At 41.7% G+C, this 20,972-nt stretch overlaps 1 protein-coding gene across 4 annotated transcripts in view; it reads left to right on the top strand.

Annotated features, from left to right (window-relative positions):
- Nucleotides 1-10,768, top strand: part of LCP1 (lymphocyte cytosolic protein 1) — a 56,658-nt gene extending 45,890 nt beyond the window's left edge. For 3 of the 4 annotated variants that reach the window (XM_005585798.4, XM_045376938.2, XM_015439265.3), the window contains exons 14-16: nucleotides 2,493-2,616; nucleotides 5,729-5,853; nucleotides 8,966-10,768. In XM_005585798.4, coding sequence (XP_005585855.1) covers nucleotides 2,493-2,616; nucleotides 5,729-5,853; nucleotides 8,966-9,098 — 382 coding nt within the window. In that variant the 3' untranslated portion in view covers nucleotides 9,099-10,768. The remainder of the gene's footprint in view (nucleotides 1-2,492; nucleotides 2,617-5,728; nucleotides 5,854-8,965) is intronic. The other variant, XM_065533222.2, reaches the window with a different exon arrangement.
- Nucleotides 10,769-20,972: the final 10,204 nt, after the last annotated feature.

The following is a 20,972-nucleotide window of genomic DNA, read 5'->3' as shown; positions in this document are numbered from 1 at the left end:
TAAATGCTAATAACTTAATATGCATGCTATCTAGAAATAAGAAGCCAGTTATGCCATAAAATGTAACCTTTATGAACAGATTGAAAGTAGGATCTTTTCCAAACTAGAAATATTTTGAAAATCTATCTGCACTTATCCCATTTCTACTCATGATTTCTCAGCAATTTGTTCCCATCTCTGGGCCCAGACTAAACATCTTTATTATCCCCTTGCTTTCCCTGGGAGAAAGTCACTCCATTTATTTCACCCGCCACTCTGTGCCTTCATTTACTAGATGCCCAGTAGTGCTAGGCAGTCTGCTAAGCTCTGATAAACAGGGCACATGGACCCTGTCCGAGGGCACACAGTGGATGCCAATGCCATCAAAAGTTCCGGGAAACAGGTTTCAAGCAAGTGTACCAATACTGATTAATACACTGTGTAAGCTGGAAAAGTGATACTTGAGCTGAGGATTGTTCAAAAGATTAGGAATTCACTAGAAGGGAAGAGGGCCCAGGCAGTGAGTACAGCTGAGTCCCAGAAGCAGGAGGCAGAAGGAGGATGGAGGTGTGGCCGGGAAGCTGCTGGTGGCTCTGTGTGGTTGAAATGTGTATAGGTCTTTGTGTGTGTGTGTGTGTGTGTGTGTGTGTGTGTGTGTGTGTGTGTGTGTGTGTAGGACACGATGAGCAAGGAAGTAGGGAGGGAAGAAGGAAATCACAGATGTGCTGGAAAAGAACACTAGAGCCAAATTGTAAAGGGTCTTGTGTGCTGTATGCTGGAGCTTAACCTGTATTCTTTGGGCCATGTCGAGTCACTTTAAATGACGTGACCAAGCATGAACAGTGGCATGTGTCTGTCGTCCATCCCACTGTCGTCCATCCCCCATACTGAGGACGCTGAGGTGGGAGGATTGCTTGAGCCCAGGAGTTCAGGGACGCAGTGAGCAATGACCATACCTGTGAATATCCACTGCACTCCAGCCTGGGCCATGGGCCGCATACTGAGACCCCATCTCCAAAAAAAAGACCAGAACTGTACTTCAGAAAGGAAATTCTGTGAGATGGAGAAACAGAAGGAAGAGGAGCTAATTGATTTGAGGGAGACTTGGGAGGTGTAATTGATAGGACATCACTTAAATGTGAATTTTGATAAAGAAAAGTTACAGAAGCCATTTTCTTTCCTTTCTTCAATAATGGGAAGGTGCTTTAACCTAGAGGAAGCAAGGCAATGCTCTTATTTCAGGGACTAAATTTGAAAACCATCTGGAAAGTCATGGGAGAACTGTACTGTCCATAGGAGCAGTAACTAGAGGAAGATACCCAATGGATTATGTAAGCAAAATCCTAGAGCACCCAAGTGGAGGATGACCTGAATTTAGGTAGACTGGTCAGATGAGATTCAGTCACAGGATTCTTGAGTTTCACTTTGGGAAGCACACACTGCAGTTCTTGCCCTGAAGGTCTTTCGTGTGTAATTTGATCCCCTCCTGCCAACCTGAACCTTGAAGTCAACAAGCCCATGTGTTCCTCGACTCTGGGCTTTCTCCCCTGTATTTCCCTTTCAGAAGGGAGTAGCTTTAGGGAATGGTGGTTCTTCTCTGCTCCAGAGAATGTTTGGGTTTTTTGATTTTTGTTTTTTTGTTTCTTTTCTTTTTGAGACAGAGTCTTACTCTGTCACCCAGGCTGGAGTGCAGTGGCACTATCTCAACTCACTGTAACCTCTGCCTCCCGGACTCAAGCAATACTCCTGCCTCAGCCTCCCTAGCAGCTGGGACTACAGACAAACGCTGCCATGTCCAGCTAATTTTTTGTGTGTGTTCTTGGTAGAGACCAGGTTTCGTTATGTTTCCTAGGCAGGTCTGGAACTCCTGAGCGCAAGCGAACTGCTCACCTCGGCCTCCTAAAGTGCTGAGATTACTGGCGCCTGGCCTACTCTATAGAATTTTAAGAGGTTAAAACATCTTCTTAATAAATGTCCCCCAACCCCTCCAAAACAACAAACAAACCAATTCTGACAACAGTAGGTATCTAAGGTAATTCTTACCTTCAGACTCAAGATTACCCTTGTCAGCATATTTCTGACATTTTTACTTATACAAGGAAAAAAATATTTTACACTTTTTCTTTATCATGTAGGCTATTCAGACTTTTCCAGTGTTGAATTATTTCTTGATTTTAATTATTTTTTTCAATTGTCACAGGTTGGAATCTTTTCCTTCATTTGCCTTTCCTTGCATTTTTTTCCCTTTGCCTTTTTCTTTTTGCTCAGAGCAATGATCGTGCTTAGAAGGAGGTATTTGCTTTACATTTCATTATAATAGCCATCAAGTCACATCTTAAGTTATTCTAAAAGGAGCTAATGTTGTTATTTATTCTTTTTTTCTCTCAAATGTAATGGTGTCTAGACTGTCCTCTGTGACATACCTGAAAAAAAACTTCCATCCTTAGCTACTTTCTGTTTGTATTAAATTCTTTAGCCACTGTTCTCCAGAGAGCGTTCTTTATTTTGTTCAGGTATACACTGAATATCCTCGAAGAAATTGGTGGTGGTCAGAAGGTCAATGATGACATTATTGTCAACTGGGTGAATGAAACGTTGAGGGAAGCACAGAAAAGTTCATCCATCTCTAGTTTCAAGGTAAATGTCTTTGTCTTCTGCTAGAGGCCATCTGAGCTCTATGTGTTCAAGTGACCTTCAGTGTTAGGTATTAGCGCCTCTGCCTCCCATTTCCATTCTGCTTAAATGACTCGTTGTTGTTTTGATGTTCATCAGCCATTTCGTTGATGAATTTCTCAATACTTCCCCCTTAATAGTTAATCATAAAAGCCCATCATTAAAAAAAATTTCAACTTTTATTTTAGATTTAGGGGGTACATGTGCAGATTTGTTACATGGGTATATTGAGTGATGCTGAGGTTTGGGGTAGAAATAAATCCACCACCCGGGCATGGAGCATTGCACCCAGCGGGCAGTTTTTCTAGCCCTTGTCCTCCCCGCTCCCTCCCCATTTGCGTAGTTTCTACTGTCTATTTTTAATTTTAACTTTTATATTTTAAATTTTAATTTATTTTTTAATTTTACTTTTTATATCTGTTTTTTGTGACAGGGTCTCACTCTGTCACCCAGGCTGGGGTACAGTGGCATGATCGTGGCTCACTGTGGCCTCAACCTCCTGGGCTCAAGTGACCCTCCTGCCTCAGCCTCCCGAGTAGCTGGGACTACAGGTGCACACTACCATACCCAGCAATTTTTTTTTTTCGGAAATGAGGTCTCACTGTGTTGCCCAGGCTGGTCTCAAATTCCTGGCCTCCAGAGATCCTCCTGCTTCAGCCTCCCAAAGTGCTTTGGGACTATAGGCGTGAGCCACCATGCCTGGCTTATTCCCATCTTTATGTCCATGTGTACTCAGTGCTTAGTTCCCACTTAAAATCCATGATTTTAGAAGCAAGATTTTAGGTATTGTTCTTTCAAAGTAATATAAACTATGATAGTATTCGTAAAATGTGGGCACCTCCATGATTCAGATTAACATTATAATGGTGACATATAAAACGCTCAAAGATCTCCCTTGTGATTTTTTTTTTTGTAAAAAAGCAGTTGTGTACTTCTATCTAAATCCCATTTTTATTAATAGCAGCATTTCATTAAACGTCTTGACTCATGTTTCATACATTAACTGGATTCCTCCTCAAGGGACCTGTGCACTCGATCCACATCACCATAATGCCTGGGCCGTCTTAACTACATTTTTCCAGCTTGAAGGTCAGGATTAGGGGGAAGAACCCCTTCAGACTTGTATTAACAGGGTTGGTGAGGCGGTTCATCATGATATCCATCCTGCGTTTCAAAATCAAGAAAAAATGCAAATCTCTTTCCACAAGCAGTAGCAGAAGATATTGTCAGGGCAGGGCTGTCGCAGGAGTGTCCACCTGCTGTGAGCTCATCACCGTCACCTCTGCTCCATCTCCAGCCTACTGTTCAGTCTGGAGAGCTGAGCAGTCAGGAGTGGATGCTGGTCACTGATGCAAGCAGATTCTTCCAGAAGGAGATTTGGAAAGGCAGTAAAGAAAAGCAAAGTCGAAAGGAGCTCTAAATATTGAATGTGCTCTGGCTACCAGGGGCTCCTTGTTCATGTCTCAGGGTGTCTTCACTGACATTGTAAAGCTGGCTTTACTGTTTTCCTCATTTTATAGGTGAGGACATCAACGCTTGAGTAACTTCCTGAGAGTATGGTTAGTAATTGTATGTGATGATCCACAAATGGGAGGAAAATGCCTTTTACCTGTTGGGGTGAGGCTGTAGAGTGTAGTGTATCTATAGGCAGCTTAGCTGTTAATATGAAGTGGCCAGTTACATAGCCCAGGGGTGCTTCTCTTCCTAAAATAACTGCTGCTCCAGCCCATTACATTAGGCTGTGGCTTCTGGGGTGTTGTTATGGGGACAAGATTTGGTAAGCCATGCTGGGGTTCACTCTCAGACAGGTTTGGCAATTCTTTTGCTCCTTGTAACACTTGGGGCTCATTTTCTCCTGTCTTCTTAGTAAGTCATTGCAGAATTGGTTAAGTAAAAGAGGCCACATAGTGTACTGAAAGAAATGTCATACTAGCCCCACATTCCTTTTATGTGAAGCCCTTTAAAAAATGAACACAACCCATTCTTTAAAAAAAAAATAGATTCAGAGAGTACATCTGCAGGTTTGTTGCAAGGGTATATTGTGTGATGCTGAGGTTTGGGCTTCTATTGAACCAGTCACCCAAATAGTGAGCGTAGTGCTGAACTGCTGAACAGGTAGTTTTTCACCTTTAACCCACTTCCACCCTCCCACTGCTTTTATTCATCAGTGTCTATTTTTCCTACCTTTATGTCCATATATACCCAGTGTTTAGCTTCCTCTTATAAGTGAATAGATGCAGTATTTGGTTTTCTGTTACTGTATTAATTCACTTAGGATAATGGCCTCCAGTTGCATCCATGTTGCTGCAAATGACATGATTTTATTCTTTTTTATGGCTTCATATTTTATCCTTTGTTATGGCTCCATAGTATTCTGTGATGTATATGCACCACATTTTCTCTATCTAGTCCATCGTTGATGGGCACCTAGGTTGATTCCATATCTTTGCTATTATGAATAGTGCTGTGATGAACATGAGCATGCAGGTGTCTTTTTGGAAGAATAATTTATTTTCCTTTGAGTATGTACCCAATATTGGGATTGCTGGTTCAAATGGTAATTTTATTTTTGGTTCTTTGAGAAATCTCCAAACTGCTTTCCACAGGGGCTGAACTAATTTACATTCCCACCAACAGTGTATAATCATTCACAACCTCACGATATCTGTTATTTTTTGACTTTTTAGTAATAGCCCTTCTGAATGGTGTGCAGTGGTATCTCATTGTGGTTTTGGTCCTCATTTCTGTAATGATTAGTGATGCCGAGCATTTTTTCACATGGTTGACACAATCCACTCTTTTTAACTTTATGTCTTTCTCTAGTTGTGCTAACTTCCTTCCATTTATTATTTGAGAACGACTACCGGCTGTTGGTAGACAGTGGGTTTTCTGGGAAGTTACTGATGCCCCTACAGAAACTACAGTTTATATGAAACGCTGTGTGGAATACTGCTGCATTTCCCAGACCAGGCTGTGTATAGTGCTTATTTAAGAAGAAAAAGCCACCCACTTCCTTTGAGCTGAATGGGAGTAACTTTGGGACACGCTGATGAACCCTCCCTTTCTCTCTGTGTAGGACCCGAAGATTAGTACAAGTCTGCCCGTTCTGGACCTCATCGATGCCATCCAACCAGGTTCCATTAACTATGACCTTCTGAAGACAGAAAATCTGAATGATGATGAGAAACTCAACAATGCAAAGTACGTAAATGGAAATAAACCTAAGATCGGGAGGGAAGGACCCAACTGGCAGCTGGATGGTTGTGAAGTCTAATGCTCATGCCTTTATGCAAACATTTCGTTTTCACTATCCATGCCTTTCCTTCTCAGGACTTACTGTAGTCTCATCATCACTATTTTGGATATGGTACAATAGTAGTTTTAAGCTCCTAGTGCCAGAATGGAAGCAAGACAAAAAAAAATAATAATAATAAGAGTATGCTTGTCATTGATAAGCAAGCCTATAGTTCCATAAAACCAATTTCCTAACCAAATGCCCCATTCATGAATATTCATGGATAAGAATGCCCAGGGCTAGGGTTCCACAGCAGAGCCTTTGCCAGTGTGAGAGCCACTGTCTTGTCCTTTACCATTCAGGTCATCTGCCAAATGATTCCTCTAGAGTGAGTGTCAGCATATTACAGTTTCTGAGCCAGATCTGCCCTGTTGTCTGCTTTTCTAAATAAAGTTTTATTGAAACACAGCCTATTCCTTTACATCTTGTCTAGAGCTGCTTCCCTGCTACAACAGCAGAGTTGCGTAGTTACAACGAAGCCTAAGATGTTTACTATCTAGTCTTCTGCAAAAAAAGCTGATGAACTTCTGCTCCAGACAGATGCTTTTCTCAGATCAGGTTCTGTTAGTTTCCTTGCACTGCCACAACAAAGTACTAGACAAACCGGGTGGCAGAAGTTTCTTCTGTCACAGTTATAGGAGCTAAAGGTTTGCAATCCAGATGTTGGCAGGATTGGTTTCTTCTGAGGGAGAATCTGCCCCATGCCAGTCTCTGCCTCCGTCTTCACATGGCATTCTTCCTGCGTGTCTGTGACTTCACACGGCTGTCTTCCCCCTTTGCGTTTCTCTGTGATGCTTCTTTTCTTAGAAAGACACCAGTCCTATTGGATTAAGGTCCCACCCAACTCCAGCATGACCTCATCTTAACTATTTACAACTGCAGCAACCCTCTGTCCAAACAGGGTCACACTCTGAGGTGCTAGGAATTAAGACTCCAGCCTATGAATTTCGAAGAGACACAATTCAGCTCATAGCACAGGTCTAGAAGTGACAAGGATCTAGTGCCCAGCATCCCTGCTTTATAGTCTCAACAGAGCCCTTCCTTCTGTTTCCAGTTTGGGAAAGTGGGAACCTGTGCTCCCGGGATGCCGACGTTTAACACAATCTAAAGGAGAGAAATAAATAAACTGAAATCACAATAGATTGTGATGAGAGGTGTGGAAGGGACAGTATGAGGCATCCCTGAAGGGACAGGAAGGGGACTATAGCTCTTTAGAGCAAATAGCAGCTCAGCTGAGCTCAATTGAAAAAGACAAGTAGGAAGGAAGTAGACAGGTGAAGGAGCGAGGAAGAATGTTCCGGGCAGAAGGAAAAACACATATGAAGACCCAGAAATTGTAAAAAGCCTTCAGCCCAGATGTTCAAGGGGAATGTGATTAGGTTTAAGAAACTTGCCAAGGCCATACAATTTTTCAGTTGTGCAGCTGAGATTCAAAGTCCAACTTCAGAGCCCGGACTCGTAAGCACTCTCCTGTGAGGGCAAGATACAAAATTATTTAGGAAAAGGGGTGAAAGAAATTACACAAAATGTGAAGAACGGTTATGTTATGGTGGCAAGATTGTGTGTGATTTTGTTTGAAGCTCCTTTCTAGTTTTCAGACAATTTTCCTTCTGTGTTTTACAATGGGGAAGAATTAATTTTACTTCATTAATAATTAATATAGAAGAAGTTATTGAGAGATAGACAAGGAGAAAAAATGGGTCTACTTCTGCCTGATGCTCTTAATTTAATTTGATCAATAAAGTAAAAGTAAAGTAATTTGAGGAGAGCAGGAGGTAGTAAACGTGGGTTTGGGTACAGTGAAGTGTCTGGTGTCACCACAGTAAGAGGTCACTAGATAATAAATGAGGTGAATAAAAGAACTGCCAGGTAGTAGTGTGAGCTCATTTGAAAATAGATTATAATTAATAAAATTTATCTTCATATATCTACAAACAGAGCAAAAACGTTCTGATGCAGCTATCATCATTCTATGTGAAAATATGGAATATAAGTCTCTGGCTACTCTATATTGCAGTGCCATAAATAAGTACAAATATATGTTGGCAAGAATTGGAATGGAACAAAGAATAAAAAAATTGATGTGGAAGGCCAGGAGTTTTTTTCTTTGTTTGTTTGTTGTTGTTGTTGTTGTTGTTTTGAGACGGAGTCTCGCTCTGTCGTCAGGCTGGAGTGCAGTGGCACGATCTCGGCTCCCTGCAGCCTCCACCTCCCAGGTTCAAGCGATTCTCCTGCCTCAGCCTCCAGAGTAGCTGGGACTAAAGGCACATGCCAACACACCTGGCTAATTTTTTGTATTTTTAGTAGAGATGAGGTTTCACCATGTTAACCAGGATGGTCTCGATCTCCTGACCTCATGATCCACCCACCTCAGCTACCCAAAGTGTTGGGATTACAGGCGTGAGCCACCGCACCCGGCCAAGGTCACGATATTATACACACATTTTTCCTCTTTTGTTCCTTGTAAAAATGTTACTGTAGTTGAAATGTAGTCTGCAAACTTTTCCTAGCACGCATTTTAATTAGTTCTGTGACTCTTTCTGCCATGCTGCTATGCAGCCCAAGAGAATACTCCTGGTGTGAGTATCAAAAGTGGCAGCATGTGCCAGGTGTAGTGGCTCACGCCTGTAATCCCAGTGCTTTGGGAGGCTGAGGCAAGAGGTTCTGTTGAGGCCAGGAGTTCAAGCCCAGCCTGGGCAACACAGTGAGATCCCTATCTCTAAAAAAAAAAAAAAAAAACTTAAAAAAAAAAAAGGCAGGAGCTGAAGAGGTCTCCAAGGACAAATAATACACTTGATAGTGATCACGAGACTAGCCAGCAAGTCTGATGCTTTGTCAGAAGCTTTGGTTGAGCCAAAATTTGTCCACAAAAGTGTGAGGATGCTGGTGACTGACTCCAGCCACCGCAGGAGTGAGTTCTGTCCTGAGTATGGAGCGACTGTGACTGTGACCCTCCAGGGTCCCATTCATGCTGTGCTTCTTAGGCTCTCCTTATTTTTCCTCTTTTCTCCCTTTTAGGTATGCCATCTCTATGGCCCGAAAAATTGGAGCAAGAGTGTATGCCCTACCAGAAGACCTGGTTGAAGTGAACCCCAAAATGGTCATGACCGTGTTTGCCTGCCTTATGGGGAAAGGAATGAAGAGGGTGTGAGGCCCGGTGGGGCCGGGTGGGAGGCGGTGCACTCACTCCTGACTGCCCAGCACAGATGCTCCGGGATGATTCAAGCCATTCCAAAGTTCACCTTGGTGACATTCTACAAGATTCCAAAAAGCACATATTAGGGCAGCCAAGTAGCCTCTCCTGTATTTAACAAAAAGTGCTTCATTCTTTGCAGGAGGCGCAACCTCCTATATATAGGTTTCTATTCTTGACTTTTTTGCTTCTTCGAAAATCTAGAGGAAAAGAAAGAAGTTATTTTCCAAGTACCCTTCTCGCTTTTGCCATTAGTCGAGGATAGAAGCTGCAGTGATATTAATTTTGATGTAATCTTTCAAACCCGCTTCATGTGGCTTCCCTTTTCTTTGTTCAAGATGAGGGCCAGGAGGGGAATCATCACACCTGCTCTAAACCCTGTTCCTGGAGGTCAGCCTTTGATCTGTTGCAAACCCCTCTTTCTGTCCCTTCTTCGTACCCTGCCTCCCATGACTTTGCTCCTCACGCACTTGGAACCATGCCTTCTGGAGGCCCCATCTCTTCTGGCCATCCTTGTCTCTGGGCCACTTGGAGCGTCTGATAAATCAGTCGAGCTGTTGAAGTCTCAGGAGTCTCTGGTAGCCTGCAGAAGTAAGCCTTATCATCAGAACCTTTCCTCAAAACTGGAGTCCCAGATGTCATCAGGTTTTGTTTTTTTTTCAGCCACTAAGAACCCCTCTGTTTTTAACTCTAGAATTTGGGCTTGGACTAGATCTAACATCTTGAAAATACTTTGCCCTCTAGAGCCTTAACTCTTAATGGAAGGTTGGATCCAAGGAGGGTGTAATGGAGCATCAAGCCACTTGGGGGCAGCATGGAGCTGTAACTAAGCATCCTTTAGGGTGCTGCCTCTCCAGGCATTCAGCCCTCACATTAGATTCTAGTTACTGTGGTATGGCTAATATCTGTCCACATTTGGAAGCAATCCTGCCTTGCTTTAGCTTCTAGAGCTTAGCATATCTGGTTGTTGTCAGGCCATATTATCAATGTTTACTTTTTTGGTACTATAAAAGCTTTCTGCCACCCCTAAACTCCAGAGGGGACAATATGTGCCAATGAATAGCACCCCTATGCACATACACACACACCTGGCCAGCTGTCAAGGGTAGAATGAATCTATGCTGGATAAGAAATGGCGGGATTGTGTTATGAAGAGCTAATTTACTGGACAAAGAATTCCAAAGCAAAACAAGAACAATATGAATTTGAGCAACTCTCATAGGTTAAGCAATTTCCCCCTAAACCAACTGAAGGCTAAAACGCAACAGGCCATTGTGAACCAGCACTAGACTCCCTCTATCATGGTGAAAGGCTTCATCAATGAGGTATCTTCTTTAGTAGTGGTATGTAATGGAACTTAGCCATTTTTCAAAGCGATTGAAATGCATTGCTCTGGATCTGTTCCTTGGCAGTGGACTCAGAAAGCCAACATATGGCTCCTCCCAGCCCATCACCAGTATTTTTGCTGCTTCTGAATGCAAAGTGGTTGGTTTTGACTTCAGATTGGACTTACTGTAGCCTCAAATGATTTCCCCCATCCACCTCCGGGAAAAAAGAATGTTACTGCCTTAATAAAAAATGAAAAGAGAATGATGCTCAAAATCTTCCCAAATAAAATGTTCCCTATATTAGGTGTCTCTGGATGTTTCCTTTTGAAAGTTTGCTAACGGTGTGCTATAAATCATTCATTCATTCATTCCACCAACATGTTCAAGTGCCTAATATGTGCTAGGAATGGTGCAAGGTTTTAGCAATGTGCCTATGAATTAAACAGGCACCGTGTTCAACTGTTGCCTGTCTTTGGAAAGACAGAAGTTAAACAATTAAAATAACAGATGTGACAAGTGATAAAAAGAAGGGCAGGGTGAGACATGAATTTATGACAGGAAACAGTCTGAGGAGAAATAGTTTAGCTAAAAACTGAAGAATAAACTTCCATTAGGTAAAGCAGGGAATAAAATTAAAGCTGAGAGCCAAACTCAGAAATACACTGAACTTGTAGGAGTGTAGAGGTGTGATACCTTTCCTCACCTATCATAATAATCACGGCCAATACTACGACGAAAGATCAGTTAACAAGAGAAAAGGATAACAAATTTCTTTCATCAAAGTTTCACGTGACATAGGAGCTTTTAGAAATGAAACCCAAAGATCCAAAGAAAACTGTTCATTTTTGTGCTTAGACTTAATGCAGAATGAACGGCCATGCAGAAACGTGATTGGGCAAAAGGCTGTGATCCAAGGCTAATAAATGGAAGGGGAAGCCCAGCAAGGCTTGTCTGTTCTAATTCTTCTTGGCCGCAGTCTGTAGCATTTTTTCCTCCAGGGATCAGGGCAGGACCCCCCTGGAACGAGGGTCTTATTATCTGCTATCAGGCAAGGTGGGCCAGAGAATTTCTTTACCGCCACTGCCACTGTCTACACAGAAAGGGAGGGAAAGGTTAGAGCAATTTTTCTAGGGTTTTATGACTTGCTTTGGGGAAAAGGGGTTCTAGTTTCTATGACCCTCCTTGAGAAAGAGGAATTCCGCTTTCCATGGGTTGCTTCAGGGGAGAAAGAAGGGCAGGAGACAGGAGGGCAGGAGAAGGTCAGAGAGGGAGACCTTGTTGCTGAGGTTACCTTGGAGGCTTTCCAGTCTCCTTAGTTCGAAGTCCTCTGCATACCAAAGTGCCACACCGTGGGGTTTCGTTTTTTTCTGGGCCCCAACCCAATCATAAAAAAAAGTCAGACTTAGAGATTGGTGCAAAACAATGTCTAGCCTGAGTTGAGGTGGAATCTTTGGAATTAGCAGTGCCCGAGGTCTCCTCTCCAGCTTGGTGGGGCCTTACTTGGGAAGAAGTGGGGTGGCGGTGGGGGGGATGCAGAGGAGTTCTGCTGCAGCCAACTTCCTCAGTTGGGCTGCTGTGACAGAGAAGTTGGCTATCGATTTGGCATGGTCACACTTGGACCTGCAGAGGTCCCACCCACCCACCCACACAGCAGCTAGGAAGCTGGGCTTTTGTGCCTAAGCTCTGTGTCCAGGTTTTACCAGCAACTTCTTCTTGGAGGTAGCTCTTTCCTGGCCTAAACACTCCTGCATCTGCACCTTCTATACTTAGGAGGTCACTGTCTTCCCAACACATCAAGAGGCTATAGATATTGTTTCTTTCTATTTGTACTAGACGGCACTGAAATTTCCATCCTAATCAGCAACCACTGTTACCAAGTTCTTTTGTATCCTAGAAATATTCTGTGCACATATCACACCCATACATCTGTTTTATAACAAATATTAGCGTACCATAACCATCACTCTGTATTCCATTTTTTTAACTTAATACCGTGTCTTGAAGGTTGTTTCACATTGGTACATACAGACCCGCTTCAATCTTTCCAACAGGTACACGGTCTTCTACTATATAGGCATAGCAAACTCCATCGAACCAGTGGCCTCTAAATAGATATTTAAGTCGTTTTATCTTTTGTCCCCAAAATAAGGCCACAATGAATAATATTATACCCACTTCTTGAGCACATTCTGTTAATTTTAATTCAACAGGTACTTATCAAGTTCCTGCTTTAGCAAAAATATTGCACATTGGGTAGTCAGACATGGATCCTCTTAAGTTTCCTCAAATTATTTTATTAAAAACCGTAAGCTGGGACAGATGCTCTAGCCAATCCCAACTTCTCTGTTTTATGTCTAAAGAAGCATGTTAACCAGCATGCAGGCACACATAAACCATAATAAAAAGCAGAATGTGATCAATGCAATACATTTCTAAATTAAATATCACAGGAGCTCAGGGAAAGAATGAATTCGAGTGAAGAATCAACAAAAGTTTTTGGAAGAACTCAGTTGTGATGAATGAGAAGTGAGCAGGGACAGGGCCTTACTCAAGTAGATGTTTCCTAGAGAGCCAGGCACATTTCTAGATTTTTAATAAGAGCTTCATAGCTTTAAAAAAAATTGATTTATAGTCATCATAAACAAATGTTTCCTGAACGTAGGAAATGCTGAACAGAAAGAGGTAATTATGAGATAAGTTGTGAAATAGACTTACCTGCAGAGTATTTAGAACAGAATGGATTCCTGTCTGTCTGGAAATTATGACATCAGGGCTGGTCTGATGCAATGCATTGGATTAAATGACCTTTCAAAGTCTCAGTCACCTTAGTGATTTTGTTCACCTAGACTCACATTCACACACACACACACACACACACACACACACACACACACACACACACACACAGCCCTAGTCTGTCCCTGGGAGCACAGTTGTGATCTCCATTATAAAGACGGGGTAAACTCTCAGCCTGCCTTAGACCAACCTATTTCAGACTGAGGCTTAAAGCACGAGACATTTCCATGTGCTCTCAGTCCTTGGGATGAGCCCTGGGCCCACCTTCCTTACATTTACTATACCTATTGTCACTGACCTCTGTTCTTTGTCACACCCAGTGTGCAGATGGGCTTGTAGTAAACGCCAGCAGTGCTATCTTGGCGAACTCGGCATTGTTTTGCCCAGTATGTTCATGCCAATTTCATGATCCAGAAAGCAGGGCTGATGCTCAGAACAAGTTAGAGGCATTGACCGATCCTCTTATGAAATCTAGTCACTGTGACAGTTTCCTAATAAAATTCCTGTAATTAAATTTTAAGCTGTCAAAGAGGGCTTCTTACTCAGTATGCTTTCTCCCTATTTCTGAAAGACAGAGTTTACCAACTGAGCCTGTGAATGGGTGACAAAAACAAAACTGTGTAAATGTTTTCTCATGTTCCTAACATCTACACACATTTAATAACCCACCTTAGGTCAGGGACAAAAACAGATAACCTAGTCAATGTTGCAGGTCATCATTAGCAACTCAGAGACAGGTCAGTAAAATGACAGGAATTTTTTATGTTATTTGGCAAGTTGGAATTGGAGAGTTCCATTTAAACATATATTTTGGTTAGTGGAACTCTTATCATACATCATGTAGAGAATTAGAATGCACACAAACACTTAATTCTAAAGGTATGTGGAAGCTAACATAAAAACGGCTCACGCCTGTAATCCCTGCACTTTGGGAGGCCGAGGCGGGCGGATCACGAGGTCAGTAGATCGAGACCATCCTGGCTAACACGGCGAAACCCCGTCTCTACTAAAATACAAAAAATTAGCCGGGCGCGGTGGCGGGCGCCTGTAGTCCCAGCTACTCCGGAGGCTGAGGCAGGAGAATGGCGCGAACCCGGGAGGCGGAGCTTGCAGTGAGCCGAGATGGTGCCACTGCACTCCAGCCTGGGCGACAGAGTGAAGACTCCGCCTCAAAAAAAAAAAAACTGATGATTCAGCCGTCATTTCTGGACTTGTCTACATCATGGCTCCACTGTTATAAGTCCCATTGCTCAAACCTCCTTGCTCTAAGTGTAGTGCTCAGACCAGGGGCATCTAGGAGCCAGTCAGAAGTGCTGAATCTCAGCCCTTACCCCAGACGTACTGAATCAGAATCTGCATTTTAATAATATTCCTACATACATTAAAGCTTGAGAAACACTGTCCTAGAAGAATAGAGGTCTCGTTAAAGATCTACAGTTGATGGAAGGCTAAATTAGACTCCTTTAGATTAAATTACACTTTCTCACTCACACTGGACTCAAGAGAGTGAATTAACTTTCCACGAACGTTTCCCCATCATCAGTATTCACTTGAGGTGGCCAGAGTGGCTCTTCCCTCTGAGCACATCTTTCCACCACCCAGCTCTGCCCTTTGCTGTGCCCCTTCCCTTGGTTTCCCTCTTCCAGGTGGCCCTCGCTCTGAGAATCTGATCTTCTGGTCCTGCTGGCACCTGCATGGTGTCTCTTGACATGATCTCTTGCCAGCTGCCCAGGGCTGCCTTGTTAATGGATCTGACCCAGTTTGTGCCACGTCACTCAAGTCTTCCCTCTTATCCCTCACATTCGCCTATGTGAAACTGGTTTTTCTCTCGCCGTCCCTGGAGCAATCTCTCTATGACTTCCAGTGACAGTTAGGGAACTTATTAAATAGTAAACCATTACTATCCCAAGGCCCTCCAGTGTCTACTCTTAACTCCCAAAACATGTACCTTGCAATGACTTACTGGGGTTACAATATCATCATTGTTGACTCTGCCAAATGCCTAATAACAAGGAGAAAGAGGAAAACGTCTTCCAAGTAGAGCGACTATCATATGCAATGATCCTGAGGACGAATGAAACTTGATATCTCTGAGGAACCGAAAGACTAGGATAACTGATGGGAAGCAAGAATGGCCATATCATAAGAAGCATAAGAAGCAGGGGGACAAGCAAAAAGCTTAGGAATCACTGGGGGAGCTTATTAAAACACATTGTCCAGATCCCACCTTGAGACTCAGGGCCTATAGGGCTGGTGAACCCAGCAATCTGCGTTTTCCGCAAACATCTGAGGAGATTCTGCAGCTGTGACTTACAGACCATACTTCAAGAGGAACTGGTGTAGACCAGCTGTTCTCAATCCTGACTGCACATTGGAATGATCTCAGGAGCTTCCATCAAGGCTGATGCCTATACTCCTCCCTACCAGAGTCTGCTCTAATTGATCAGATGTGCAGCCAAGGCAGCCGGAGTTTTAAAAGATCCCCAGATGACTCTAATGTGCGGCCAGGTTTGAGAAATGTTGGTCTCTAGCCTGGAGTACTGCGCCAAAGAGCAGGCACAGGTGGGATATCTTAACAGTTGGGCAGAACAATAAAAGGCACTGTTGATTCAGGAAGTAGGAATCAAGGTATGGACACGTTGCACAGGTAAGCTTTGCTTTCTTCACCATTTAACCATCCAATCAACAGGCATTTGCCCGTCTGGGTACCCGGTAACCCTCTTAGTGCCACAGGCCTCAGGCTCAGTCTTGCTAGCCAAAGCAAGGTCATTAGTACCCGGGACTGAGTTCTCTGCGTTCAGGCCTCAAATCCCCTTTTTAAATGGCTTCTGGGATAGCCCCATCTTTCCTGCCCCTTAGAAGTACAGGAGGTCAGGTACCCCAAGACACGGCTTAAATTCTAAGACTGGTTCACTTTTCATGAATGAACATGAGAGATCATGTGTGAAGGGGAAAAACATTGACCAATTATGTGTCTTCAAAACCTTCCAAGATTATGCAGCTTTAATGGCTGAATGATTTTGAAAGAAAAACTTGTAAATGGAGCTGCACCTGAACTCATAATAAAAAGGCATTAAATTAATTCACTCTCAGAGCTTCCCTAACAATAAGCCTGACCTGCCTATCCAAGTTGTGGCCGGCCAAGGCCAAGATGGCATTTGCCCTTAGTCTCAGGCTGCTCCAGTTTGACAGAAAGTCAAGACAGGCCACTCCTCACAGGGTAGACTAATAAGGACAGAGGGTTAGGGCTCTTCAAGAAATACTTGCCATATTATTTTTGCTACTCATCCTTCTAAACTGGCTGGAGAACAAGTTAGCTGAGTCCCAGGGTCCACAATTCAATCAGATAGATCTGCCAGAACTAGACGGCCTTTTGAGGAGGAGACTCATCACCTAACTCTCAGAATGCAGCAGAGGAAGACTAACTGTTCCCAAGGTCCTGATGAACTAGATAAGCCTCCTGCAGAGAACACAGTAGTCTCTGCCAACTCCCTTCCTGGTTCGTCTTTTTCATGTGAATTTTCATATATCGAGCACCTGCTTTTGCCAGTTAGTTTAAATGTTACCCCATTCAATCCTCACAACAGCCCTCTGAGGTAGGTTACAGAAGAAGCTGCAGTTCCGGAGGCTAAGAGATTTGCCTGATTACACAGCTAGGCGTGGGATCCCTCAGCTCCAACTTCTGTATTCTTTTCGCTACCTAGTAGGGGTGCCGGGATCCACAGAGAGGCATCTCAAAGAGGGATAAAGAATGAGAAGAACTTTGTCTTTCCCTCCCTTCCTTTCTTCCTCCCTCCCGCCCTTTCTTCCTTCCTTTCCTCATTCTTTTGTTCTTCCATTCTTTATTTTTACATACAATAAAATTACAACTTTTAAGTGTTAAATTTGAGGAATTTTAGCAGTTTTGTAACTGCTAAGTAATTTTAACAGTTGTGTAACTACCACCACAATCAAAATATAGAATATTTCCACCACTCCAAATCAATTCTGCTTTACCTTTTCAGAGGTTAATCCTCTTTCACCAGCTCTACCCTCTGGCAAAAACCAACCTATTTTCTGTCTCCGTCATTTTGCCTTTTGTAGGGTGTCATGTAGATGGAACCATACAATATAAATCTTTTAGCACCAGCTAGTTTTATTGGCATCATGCTTTTGAGGTTTTTCCACCTTGAGGTTTTTTCCACCTTGTTGCATGTATCCGTGGTCTTGTCCTTTTCACTCTTGAGTAGCATGTCATTGAATGCACCACAATTTGTTCATCCACTCCCCAGTTAATGGTCATTTGGATTGTTTCAAATTTTTTTATTGTTATGAATAAAGTTGCCGTAAACATTCAGCTTATTGAGCATTCAGCTGCTATGACACTCAGGTCTTTCTGTAGACAAATGTTTTTATATTAGGTAAATATCTAGAAAGAGAATTACTGGGATATATGGTAAGTGCATGTTTAACTTCATGAGAAATTGACAGACTGTTTTTCGAAGTGGTTGGTTGTACCATTTTGCAACCCCACAAGCAATATATGAGCATTCGAGTTGCTCCATATTCTCACCACCACTACGTAGTCTCAGACTTTTTCATTTTAGTTATTCCAGGAATGTGTAGTAGCAAATCGTGGTTTTAATTTGCATTTTCCCTAACAGCTAATGATGTCAAACATGTGCTTACTGGTCATTTGATTATTTGGTAAAATATCTGTATAATCTTCTGCATACTTTATATTGGGTTATTTGTCTTCTTATTCTTAATTTATAGGTGTTCTTTATATATTTTGGATACAATCCCTTAACTGATAAGTGTTTTGCAATTATTTTCTCCCATCCCATGGCTCATATACTCATTTTCTTAACAGTGTCTTTTAAAGAACAAGATACTTTTAAGGGTAAATTCCAATTTTTCAATTTTTCACCTGTGATTTGTGCTTTTTGTGTCCTACCTAAAAATTTTTGCCTAACTCAAGGTCACAAAAATTTTCTGTTTTCTTCTAGAAATTTTATTGTTTTAGCTCTTACCATTAGGTCTGAGATCCATCTTGAATTATTTATAAGGTTTAAAGTCTAGCTCCAGATGATTTCTTTTGCACATGGATATCATATGTTTTTGGTACCATTTGCTAAAAATATCCTTTCCCCCATTGAATTATCTTGATAACATTGTTGAAAATCAGTTAATTTTATATGTATGGGTCTATTTCTGGACTCTCTATTCTGTCCCAATGATTGCTATTTCTGGACTCTATTCTCATGCCAATGCCATATTGTCTTAATTATTATAGCTTTATAACCAGAATATTCAAGTGCTTCAACTTAAAAAAAATTTCAGCTACTTTAGGAACTTTGAATTAACTGTTGTGCCAGGGATTTGATTTTACTCTATTTGGAAGCTAACAAGTTAGTCTATTATTACTGTTTCATGGATGCTGCCAAAAAACCAAACCAAACCAAAACAAAAACCTCAAGAATCCTAGGTCTATGGCAAAGAACTCTATTACCCATGACATGGTAAGCATTATGAGCATTATCCACATCAGTTTCCCTTGCTCCCCATCCCCAGGACCCATGGGGTGATGTGACATGGGCCCAGATGGATGCCTGTACATGCAATTGGTTGCATTGCAGGAGAGGAACACTGGACGTGGGGAATTCATCTCTTTTATATCAAGGTGTAAGAAAGCCTGTTCTTTGTCCCAGAGTGAAACATTGTCTCATACCTCAAAGTTGCTCTCTGCAAACGTAACTGTAAGAAACAAACATGATAAGAAATGGTCAGGGCCTGGCTTCTGAGCCTTCGAAGTAAGATGTGTAGCAAGCAGTACAAGAGACACATGGAGGACAGTTTCCCAAAAAAAATTTAGAATAAGCTTTCAAATTTCTATAAAGATGCTCATTTGAATTTTGATTAGGATTATGTTGAGTCTATAGATCAATGTGGGGAGAATTGTCATCCTAACAAAATTGTCTTCTGATCGATGAAAATGGTATATTTCTCCTTTTACTTAGATCTTAATTTCTCTCAGCCAGTTTTTCTCTTATACTTTTAAAAATATTCCCCCTAAAAAGTTCACACTTTTGATGGCATTTTAATCTTTACTTTCCTTTGATTATTGTTATTATATGACAATACAACCAATCAACTGATTTTTGCATATTGCTCTTGTCTCCTGCAAATTTGCTAAACTCATTAGTTTTGCCCTACTAACTTTTTTGGGGTATTCCTTGAGATTTTCTCTGTAAGTGATACTGTCATTTGTGATTAAAAGACAGGTTTACTTATTTCTCTCCAGTCTAGATACCTTTATTTCTTGCCATTGTGCACTGGCTAAGATCTTCAATTTAATGTTAAATAGAAGTAGTGAGAGTGGGCACATTTGCTTTGTTAGTGACCTTTCAGAAAAAGCATTTAGCCTCTCCCCATTAAGTTTGATGATGGCTGTAAGCTTTTCATAGATGCTTCCTTTCAGACTGACGAATTTCCCTACTATTTCTGACTTGCTGAGGGGTTTTATTGTAAATGAATATTGAATTTTGTTAAATTATTTTAATTCAGATGGGCTTTTAAATTTAATCTGCTAACATGGTGAATTGCATTAATTGATTTTTCAATATTAAACAAACATTGCATTCTTGTGAAAAATCCTACTTGACCATAATGTATTATTCTTTTGCTATATTACTAAATTAAGTTTGCTAAAATGTTGTTAAGCATTTTTGCATGTATATATATGAGGGACATTAGTTTATAGTTTTCTTCTTTAAATGTCTTTATCAAACTTTGGTGTTGTACCAGGGTAATGTAGACCTCATCAGATGAGTTGATAAATGCTTCCTCTTTTTTCATTTTTTGAGAAGATTTTGTGTGGAATTAGCTTTCTTACTTTCTTTCTTGTCTTTTTCTTTCTTTCTTTCTTTCTTTTTTTTTTTTTTTTTGACAGAGTCTTGTTCTGTCACCCAGGCTGGAGTGCAGTGGCATGATATCAGCTCACTGCAACCTCCACCTCCCGGGTTTAAGCAATTCTGCCTCAGTCTCCTGAGTAGCTGGGATTACAGGAGCCTGCCACCATACCAGACTAATTTTTGTATTTTCAGTAGAGATAGGGTTTCATCATGTTGGCCAGGCTGGTCTCAAACTCCTGACCTCAGGTGATCTGTCTGCCTCAGCCTCCCAAAGTGCTGGGATTGCAGGTGTGAGCCACCGGGTCTGGCCACATTGTTTCTTTCTTAAATGTCTGGTAAAATTCACCAGAGAAGCCATCTAGTCTGGAATTTATTGGAAAGGAGATCTTAAACTATGCATTCAATTACTCTAATAGATACAGGGCTATTCAGGTTATCGATTTCATTTTGAGTGACCTTTGACAGTTAGAATCATTCGGAGAATCTGTATTTTTCACCTAGGTAATCAAATTTATAAGCATAAATTGTTTATAATATTTTCTTATTGTATTTTAGTGTCCGTAGGATTTGTAGGGATGTACCTACAAATTCATTCCTGATGTTGGTAGTGTGTATATTATTTCTTTTGTTCTTGATAAGTCTGACCAGAGGCCTATATCAATATTATTGCTATTTTCAAAGAACCAGTTTTTTTGTTTCATTGGTTGTATCTATAATTCCCTTTTTTCGCCAGGCGCGGTGGCTCACGCTTGTAATCCCAGCACTTTGGGAGGCCGAGGTGGGCGGATCACGAGGTCAGGAGATCGAGACCACAG

The sequence above is a fragment of the Macaca fascicularis genome, chromosome 17 (genome assembly GCF_037993035.2).
Source record: "Macaca fascicularis isolate 582-1 chromosome 17, T2T-MFA8v1.1".
In the NCBI taxonomy this organism is placed as follows: domain Eukaryota; kingdom Metazoa; phylum Chordata; class Mammalia; order Primates; family Cercopithecidae; genus Macaca; species Macaca fascicularis.
Note: the sequence above shows the minus strand (reverse complement) of the source record. Positions and strands in the feature narration are given on the sequence as shown.